The sequence below is a fragment of the Channa argus genome, chromosome 18, assembly GCF_033026475.1.
Source record: "Channa argus isolate prfri chromosome 18, Channa argus male v1.0, whole genome shotgun sequence".
Lineage (NCBI taxonomy): Eukaryota > Metazoa > Chordata > Actinopteri > Anabantiformes > Channidae > Channa > Channa argus.
Window position 1 is genome coordinate 1,582,949 of NC_090214.1, and position 10,331 is coordinate 1,593,279.

At 40.7% G+C, this 10,331-nt stretch overlaps 1 protein-coding gene across 1 annotated transcript; it reads left to right on the forward strand.

Annotated features, from left to right (window-relative positions):
* Window positions 1-576: 576 nt before the first annotated feature.
* On the forward strand, window positions 577-6,978 carry ppp1r3b (protein phosphatase 1, regulatory subunit 3B). The gene is made up of 2 exons (XM_067483854.1): window positions 577-2,261; window positions 4,687-6,978. The coding sequence occupies exon 2, from the start codon at window positions 4,725-4,727 to the stop codon at window positions 5,577-5,579; it is 855 nt and encodes a 284-aa protein (XP_067339955.1). The 5' UTR covers window positions 577-2,261; window positions 4,687-4,724; the 3' UTR covers window positions 5,580-6,978.
* The last annotated feature ends 3,353 nt before the right edge of the window (window positions 6,979-10,331 follow it).

The following is a 10,331-nucleotide window of genomic DNA, read 5'->3' on the forward strand; positions in this document are numbered from 1 at the left end:
GCTTCAGAAAAGTATCTCAAATAACTGCGAGTTCTAACTGAGGTGGACAGAAGACACATGTCAAACCTTGAAGCAGATGGACTGAGCCCTGCTCAACATACATTACAGAAAATCGACGTATTACATCGACGCATCATCCCACACCTAAATAAATGTGACCCTTTTTAACTCTTACACCTTTCAAGCCTGTTTGTTTGCAAAAGCACAGCTGTGAAGTATGAGGTGATATTTTCGGCACCTCTGGTTCTGATCCCATTTACCTTCCCAGCAGATAGTGTTGGAGACACATGAGTTTTCCCACTTCCAGTCTTGGATCAAAATCAAACTGTTTTTTTTTTTAATGTTTTATTTGTTATGAGTCAAAAGTACAAAAAGCCTTGGGTCCAAACACCTAAACACAGAGCTTCACACAGCTTAAAACGTCACCGTTCAGAAAACAACCTACATTTACATTTAAGAGTTTTTTTGGATTGGGGGTTAAATGCGGATACATTCAGTTTCCACAGCAGCGTGTAATGCTCAGATATACAACCACTGACATGTGAATTTCTGATGATATGAGCCTCTGACTGGCAACAGCAGCTGAGATTCAGGGGTATTGTGGGCTATTGAGCCATTGGCCAAGGTCACAGAATAATTCAAAATGGTGGTGAAAACAGAAAACCAGCCAAGAGGACACTTGGTTTGAGAACACATGGGACAATAGAAGAACACACCAGCAGCTTCTCCTACAGCAACACAGGTTGCAATGAAAATTGGTATCGTTTTTTTTTAAAAAGCAAATAAAATGCATTAGTCTGAAATCTGAAACAAAAAACGTGCGAATGATTGCATCTTTGCGTAGATTGGTTAAAACTGTAACATCACTCCCCTGCATACAGCTCTAAGGAGGCCAATGTGCCCCAGGACTGATTGTAACAAGCCTCTCACAGAATGAGTGGCAGTCACGTAAATTAGCAAAACAAAGCGACGGTGACGAGTTTGGTGCTGCAAACCCAGTTTACCACCACCTCTTTTGTTCTTGGATGCATTACCCTATCTGTGCCTTTCACTGCAGTGTTTGCAGCAGGGCTGTGAGTGAATTTGTAATCTGAGAGCGGAGAGGTCACACAGGCAGATTCCAGCAGCTAAAATTATTCACTTAACACTACAATTCTAAATATGTGCAAATGTAGATTGTTATCTGTGCTGAAATGTGTCCAATAATTGTTTTCAAATAATAATAGTTTCTGCTGCAAATGCTTCAGACTGCAACTTGTGTAGAGTGAAAATATAAAATGAGGGGTCAAATGAAATGTGACCTAATTTCAAATGTTAGTAAGTCAAACTTGATGAGTTGATGACTTCATTTTCGATTCAATTCAATACAAAAAAACGTTATCTGTCCCTTAGGGACAATTCAAGCAGGACGAGCACTTCACACAGTACAGCAGGAGCTATAAGGAATAAAAACTAGAAACCTAAGGGGATCAGAATAGATTTAGATTAAACGTGGCACTGCATATATGACATACTTTTAATTTACTTTAACTTACGTGTTTGCTATAATTTATTAAAAAACAGTTAGCAAATACTATATATTAATTAAATTATAGCCTAAAAGTACAATCACAATTTAACCCATGTTAGTTTCGAACATCACAGTTTGACATAAAGTGACAAAAACCTCTGTAATGAGATCAACAATTCTTTTTAAAGATTAGTCGCCCTTCAGCCTTAAGTCATGAGGAACTTCGACCACGTGGTATTAATTAAGTCAAACTTATGTTAAACATTTTACTAAATTAAAACTTTTAGAGACACAATTAGCCAAATGATCTGATGACAGTAATTAGTTAACTTAATGATTAGGCGTCCTGCTCAGTGAAGATGTGAGACAAAAGACAAATTAAGCGGGACTGTAGGTAAAAATAATCAGAAAAGCTTCGGAGACTTTCAGGCTCCATAAGGACACCGCGGGCCGGTGAAAGGTGTCTCCCCCAACCAAAGGCCCCCGCCCCCCTCGGCCGAGGTGATGCTCCGGCTGCTGACGAGCCGGCGATCATTCCGTCTGAATTCGCTCTGATTGGCTGTGCGCCGCTGTTCACGTGAACCCGATGTGGGTTTTGAAGCCACGCGACGAGATAGTGTGAACAGAGAGGAGCTCGCGAGTAGAGCGCGGCTGCAGGTGTTCGAGAGCCACGAGCGGACACGTCACAACCAGCGGTGATGGTTTGCAGTTGAAGCGGAGAACGTCACATGGTCGTCAGCGGCTCCTCCAGGTAACGTGCGCACGCTAATGTCCAGCTGGATTAACGCCGGTAAATCGGGAAGGTGGAGGGAGACAAAGCGGCTTCGACGTGTCTCTGATTAAGGACAAACATGCCTTTTAATTCCTTTTGGTCCTGACTCGCGACCGACGCCGCTCCACTTTTTATTTCACCGTGCGTTTGATGCCTCGATAAGTTCACGGAAAACTGCGGCGTAACGTCGGAGCAGCAAGTGGGCAGTTAAAGGGGAGCAGGACCCGGGAGGACACCAGCTGCTGAGTCGTTAAAACCCCCCAGAGTAAGGGGGTTGGGGCGGCGCTCTTTCAGGTGGTCTCCTCACAAGGTCCGGACTTGGTCTTTGTGGTGGACGGATTCAAAGGCTGCAAAGATATTGGGGGGTAATATCAGGACTGAATGACGGTGGATTTAGTAGATGAGGTTTTAACAAAAAAAAGTGAGTGAGGGGTCAGGATGCAGCTGCCTTTCTTCATCAGTCATCAGTCACTTGTCATGTGACATCAAAGTGAAGGTTTGATCTAAAGTAATGTCAGAAATGTGTATCACTACATTCCCGCGATATTTGGCATCACGGAAGGAGGATTCGTTTTTTTTTTTTTATCGTCGATTAATCACCGATTTTATTTTACTCACCTAAAATCGATTGCTAAAAATAGTGTTTTAAAAAAAAGGCAACCAAATTTAAAAACAACTTGCAGATCTGCAGAACAAAAATACAACAACCAGCTCCAACTAACCACATGGAAATCAACTCCACAGTACTAATAAATGCTATTCTGTTATGATAGCAAATACAGAATATGGAGTATTAGAATAATAAAAAAAAAAAAAACTACAGTAAACATCTACATATAATATAAATTTATTATTAGTATTTGGTGTGTAGGTCTCGGCTTCCTTAATAAAATTGCTTTTAAGCATAAATCTAATGTAGGGCTGTGCCACCTCTTTAAGTTTTCCCATGATTTGGAAAGAATCATGTGCTGATATGTGGAAAACACAACAGCTTCCACATCAGAAGAGTTAATTCAGGGGGGAACAGCTTCTTAATCCGTTGTTTGGAAACTGAAATAAGATCTTACTTGTATGTTTTGTGATTGGAACCAGCAAATGGTGTAAATGTGAATTGAATTTGTTTCACCAGCCCAACAGAATAAAAGGAAAAGTTCAGTGTAGATTTTCCCAGTAAGTTTTTTCAGTGTCTTGAAGTGAATAATACTTGAATTAAATTGTGGTGGTTACTAATATTAACTAATATGACAAAATGTTATGCTTTTTATTTCTTGTGCATATCACCAAACCAACATAATGCGACTTGTGTTCATGGACTCCGAGTTGCTGCTTTGGAGAACAAAATCTTTTTCCTCAAGAAAATGTCATTTAGGATATTAGAGATTAATCTCTGCAGTTGCATCTTTTCTCAGTAAGCATGTGGCATCTGGGCTAAAAGTTCCGTTTATCAGTGGTTACATTTTATGAGGGTTTAAGTTTGGGCTGCGCTGCAGAATGTTTTGCTTGGGGAAATGGTATTTGCAACATGCGGATGAATGTTATTTTCAGTTTAAACACGATGGATGGATGAGTTGCTCTGAGTTGTGCTACAAAGGTCCTTTTTAAACTGTGACGTAACTACTTTCCATTGATGTATTATGAGAGCTCAGCTCTCCAGCCAACTTGTGCCAGTGGACAGTCGTGATATTGCAAGCACATTGAGCAGCAGTGGAACATAGCTTATGAATTTAATCAATGTAAAACCAACCCAGACCATTAAATAGGAATTTTATATTTGTCAGAACAATGTAAAGTCAGCCAGGGCCAACGTGGAGAAACCGATGCACAGTGGGCTGCTTCACGTCAAAGCAAACTTGGAATAGTTTTTGGTTTCAGTGCTGCTTAACAATTTTCTCCTTTTTGATTCAAGTTTCTTTATCACCTCGTGATAGTTTCCGTTTGTATGGACCTCGTGCACTTGGAGGACAGTCATGTCTCAGGATGGTTTGCTGGATGTGGGGGTGGGGGAACCCATCTGATCCCTGTTTGTTTGTTGAGGAGAGGTAAAATAGAACTTCCTAAAACAGCTGCTGACTGTAGTTTTATATTAAAAAAAAGGAAACGGTGCATTTTCAGAGACATTTTGTCTCCAGTGAGTATTTGTGGCTGCTGGAAGACGTGTTCATGGTGATGAAGGAACATGTGGCCCAGAGCAACAGCCCGGCTTATTGATGTGGTGGCTCTGATGCACAAACGGTGTCTGTTTGAGTCTGCACAGAGGTAATAACTAGACATATTTAGTACTTCAGGTGTGTTTGTGGGAAACTTTCTTAGGTCATAAACGGTGCCAAACAAAATGCTGTAGCTACAGTTGTTGGTATCATTTGTTCAAACTCACTAACAGTCATGTCCTCTGCGTTTCTTCTAGTGTCCCTGTGTGTCTGCGTGTTCCCTCACAAACCCACCATGCCGATCGACATGGCTTTACCTCTGTATCTGTCCAAAGAGGAGTTTGTCTTCAGGACGACTCCCAAAACATGCAAACCTGCCCTAAACTCCTGCTTGAGGTTTCAGCACTCGCACTGTGTCAGCCAGGCCGAGCCTGAAGACGGCCGATCCAAAAACACGACGAAGGCCAAAAAGCAGGTGACGTTTGCTGACCACAAAGGGCTGTCTTTAACCTACGTGAAGCTCTTCTCCCAGTTCAGCGATCCCATCGAAGTCCCTGTGAACATCCTGCAGAATCGGAGCTCTGCTCTGTGTCTGACGGCCGAGGAGGACAAACTGGTGCTGGACTTCACTCAGCCCTCCTCAGACTACCTGCACTTCCGTCAGAGCCTGGAGAGGAACTACGTCTGCCTGGAGCACTGTGTGTTGAAGGAGAAGTCGTTAGCAGGGACCGTTAAAGTCAAAAACCTGTCCTTTGAGAAGTCTGTGAAGCTGCGAGTGACCTTTGACACCTGGAGGAGCCACACCGATGTAGACTGCGTCTACATAAAGGACACTTATCCCAGCTCGTACAGTGACACCTTCTCCTTCCAGTTTTCTCTTCCGGAGCAGCTGCAGCCTCATGAGCGCATCGAGTTCGCCGTCTGCTACAAGGTGGGTGGATGCGAGTACTGGGACAGTAACCAGGGCAACAACTACAGCATTGTTTGGTCTTCGATGAAGAGCAGCTATCAGGACGCCGGCAGCCACCGAACAGACTCCTTTCACAGTGGGATTCATTTTGACCGATACGGCAGCCCCACCTGTTCACACGGCCTCTTCCCCGATTGGCCGAGCTACGCCGGCTACGAGAACATCGGCCCTTACTACTGAACGTGGCGTTTATCTCAGGGTGGTTATGATAGAAGAAACCTGTTGCACAGTCACACACCTGCAGTTTTTAGCTAATTATGTTTTATGCAGATGCATCTGATCAAATTTATTAAAAAATAGTGTTTTAGTGCAGGTGGGGGGGGGGGGGGGCTCCCCTTAATCCAAGTGCCCTTATCATTTCATTTTCAAATTGTTCAACACTATCCAATAATGCACCACCTTTTGTCAATGTATCAATTCTGGTTATTCTTGTCAGTCCTGTCTCCCAGCAGTGATCCTCCTACAACACTTCTTCTGTTAAATGGGAAACAGGATCATGTCCACTGACATCAGTCTTTCAGTTTTTAAGACTGACTTGGACAGAAACTCCTGCCACTTTCTCAATTTCTTTTCGGTCTTTAAAACACACATTCTAGGATTCAGGGTATCAAAGTAGAGCTGCAGTGTCCAGCTTTGTGTTCTCTAAGGGGTTGATGGAAACCACTGCAGGGTGTTGAAGAAAAAAGCTAGAGAAGAAGAAAATCCCTGAAATCGTTGTTAATCATCGAACGTCACTGGAAAATTAAAGTTGGGATATTGAGGGATGCAAAGCGAACCGTTTCATGAACAATGGATCTGCTGCTGAATATTCACGGAGTGTAAGAATTCCAGAACCACCCTAAAAGCCCAAAACTCAAGTTAATGTGATAGAAAGCAGGCCTGGCAGGAAATATTGGGCCTTTCCTTGATTATCAGATCTTTTGCAGTTGATTTTCCTGTCACTCAACTAAGAGCTCAACATTGATTACACACACACACACACACACACACACACACACACACACACACACACACACACACACACACCACACTGCCTCACCCTGAGGTGGAGGTTAATGTTTGACAGGAGCTCAGTTCAGTTGATTGGTAAACAGTTTATCTCCAGTATCTGTTACACAATCCCTTACAGCTCCACAGCAAACCTCCCAGTTTCCACACCAGCATCCACTTGGGCCAGTTGGGAAGAAAATGTGCAATTCATGTTGATTTTATTCTTTTTAAAAAGCTCAACTAGAAGATTTAAAGAGTTTCCCCCAGTAGAGGTGGTGCACAGGTGAAAGTTTTGTCCTTTATCATGTTAAGACGTTTCAGCACATACTCTGTTTTAAGCTGCTGCAGCTGTTTTTTTAACAGCCTGACACCGTGTGTGTGTGTGTGTGTTTGCACACAGAACCACTGAAGAGAAGCTGCTCATGCCACTGTAATTTAGATTTTTCAGATTGTTCCTAGAATGTATTTTTCTGAGTGTTGAGCTCCTACTTTCAGGGATTTAATGTGTATGAATGCATTGTTGTGAAGTGGAATGTAAACGTTGGCAAGTAATTTAAGAAATGCTGGTCAATAAAGTCATATATTTTAATTTTGTTGTGTCCTTTCATTTACTTGTGTAGGTTTACAAAAACAAAAGTCCATATACAGTCACTTCAGTGAGTGTGTAGAGCTGTGCTGTAAAGGCCTTTTCCCATCCAAAGTGAAATCTCAGGTGCTTGCTGTTCTTAATTTTTACTGATCTGTCTACAACTTGTAAACTGTGTATCTAAGGTCCCATAGCTCAAACTGCATGTCAGGACAAAGGGGACACTACAAACTTTAGGCCAAGATGGAAACCACTGAGTCTTAAAACCAGAGAAACCAGATTAGCTTGTCAAAGAGGCTGTAGAGTTCAGGATCAACATCCTGTGAACAGACAAAGATAATTTTGGACCTGTCTGATGGGAAGCGAAGGAAACAGTTTGATACAAAACTTCTACCACTTCGCAAATGTAGAATGCAGAGGGAACAATATGAAGATTGTGTTTCTAGAAAAATTAAATCATATATTCTAAATATTATGTGCACTGATCAGATATTGTAAGTACATCAAGTACTGCATTTCCATTTAGCAGACATTAATCCAAAGTGACTATAGTGCAGATGTACAAGGAGGACAAAACTGTACTACCAACTCATAAGTTCAGGTACTTTGCTGGAGTATTTCTGTTTATGTTGTTTACAGCTTCAGTTGTTGCTTTTTGCAGAGTTCAACTGTTAAACCAGGATGTACTGAACTAACGAACACTGTGGATGAAGTATCTGTCAGTACATAAAGTGGTAAAATTAGCTCCACATTTATCTGCTGCTGCTTCTGTTCCACACCAAGTCTCAAGTAACACTGATCTTTGTACTTAGGTTTTATTCACCACTACAAATGTTTGTTTAATTTGTTGTCTGTTTAACTTTGTTTGCAGTTTACAGCACAAATGATAAATATGTGTTTTAAAAGGTCTTATTGTTTCCTCCAACCAATTATGGGGATTAGTGAATAGAAGAACTTAATGTTGATTTTTTTTTCTTTTTTTTTTTTTTTTACAATAAATAGTCAGAAATCAAGTTGCTTCTTGGTTCATTAACAAGATCTGAACATTTCACATTTCTGCAGAAAAAGATTTATGTGGTGGAACAAATCGGGACTTGTACATTCATGTCATCAACAGCATCAAGTTCAACACTATTTAAATATTTTGCTTTTATCAGAAACTGAAAGAAATCACTTTACAGTACTGCTCATTTGGACTTTAAGTACTATAGAATATATACTCAGTCCTTTGACTCAAGGAAAGAATTTGAAGTGATACTTGTTTTGAGTAAGTAATTGTACTTTCACATAAGTACTTTGTATTTCTATCACCTTTTGGATCCAGTAACGTAATGATGCAAAATGAGTAGAGAGGCATTTAATGTATTTTTAGGAAGATATCTTTACGTATCCACACATGTTATAAATAATAGTATTTATTATTTTTGGTAAATGGAGGAAAACACCTCCTGATGAAGCAGCCTCTGCTTGGAGACGCTGGAGCGTCTGCTGTTACATAAGTGAACCAGTTTTCAGTGGGGCTGAAGGACACTTCAGGTTTGAGTCTTTTATATTGTAAGCAGAGACAGAGGTCACACACTGCTTCTGACACACTGATTGTATAAGAACAGAACAGGAGAATATACTGTGTATTTCTGCTCAAACACAAGGCATTTGATACGACATGTTCAAGTTCTTATATTGTTCTGTAGACACGAGGTTGTGGAAATTCTTGTATATTTGTATTTCTGGTTAAATATTTACTTCCTTATTTTTAGTTTCCCCAGGAACATAAGGAAGTTTTTTATTTTTATATCACATCAGTGCCAGAGGTAGAAAATGTACACAAACTTAACAAGTACTTTCCCTAATGAATACTGAATAACAAGTGCACTCCAAAGTATTTGCCTTACAATTTGTTAAGTACCAGTACTGCAATAAGAAAAGGTATTTGAAACAGCACTGAACTCAATGCTGTTGATGACATAAACATACAAATGTAGTCCAGAGTTGTTCCAAAAACTTTTAAAGGTAAAAAAATCTGATTTGTAAAGCTGAAGGGAAACTTCCTCATCAAAAAATATTTAAGCGCTGCTGAACTTGATGCTGTTGATGAACTGAATGTACAGTACAAAACTACTTCACACACCTGATTTCTGACTAGTTACTGTGAAAAACCATCTACATTAATTTCTTTTTTTCACTGACCGACCCTTTAGTTAGCAAATAAAACACAAATGTTGGAGCAAACAAGAGGAGTGAGACCTTTTAAAACACATATCCAACATCTGTGCTGTTAGCTGCAAACTTCAGCCACAGTGACACATCAACATTTAGTGCTTCCTCCATAAAGCATAAAGCAGGTTCTGAAAACCCAAGTAAAGTGTATTTGATTAAACGATTAAATGCTCCCACCTCTGCTGGAGTCACACACACACACACAAAAACACTTTTTTTTATTTTATTTTTTTGTCCTCTCGGCTTATCCCGTGAGTTCAGGGTCGCCACAGCGGATCATTGTCCGCATGTTGATTTGGCCCAGTTTTTGCGCCGGATGCTCTTCCTGACGCAACACTCCCCAGTTTCTACTGGGTTGGACCGGCACTGCACACCTGGGGAGGGGAAAAGGGGGGTTCGGTGTCTTGTCCACTACAGTGTCAATAATGTTAGACTTGCTGCTCGTCATTTTCCCATGATGTCCATTAGATGGAGACACCGTCCTCCACCTCTCAGTTGCCGAATGTTCCTGCTTCCTGCCATTTTACTTTTTGCAGGCAGTTTGTCTAAGCGGCCTCCTGCAGCTGAAGTGTGTATGTTTTTTACATTTGCTCTTCTTTTTTATTTGATCAGATGAGAGATGAGGACTTGAGCAGGAAGTCTGCGTTCATGTCCAAATAAAAGAATGAATTTCTCTCATCCTCCAGACATGTATTGTAAGAAACAACTTTTAACACAGATGATGACCTTTTATAAAGTGATGAAGTTTTCGTTATCAGTGTGAAGGATAAACACAACTAGGAAAACATCCGGTTTTCAAAATAAAAGACGCAACGGTGCCTAATTTCTAACATTTATTTTTGCAAGATGTTATTGTTCCTAAATCCTATAAGCTCCTATTAATTTGCCGAAATTACATAGATTTTGTGTCTCCAATTGAATAAATAACTGAATAAATGTATTATAAATGTATTTATTATAATGTTTTTTATTGTTTAAAAGAAACTAGTTTCAGGGACATTGACTGTTAAGGCGAAAAACTACAGCACGAACAGCGCAGCGCGTTCAAACTAAACGTCATCTAGAAACAATGGAGTTTGAGTGGCGCACGCTGCGTTTTGCTGTGGGGGCGTTTTAGGAGAATCCCGTGTCTCTTCCAG

Bases quoted from the DNA above. Each gene is read 5' to 3' on its own strand.
- ppp1r3b (XM_067483854.1), top strand. From the start codon at position 4,725: ATGCCGATCGACATGGCTTTACCTCTGTATCTGTCCAAAGAGGAGTTT.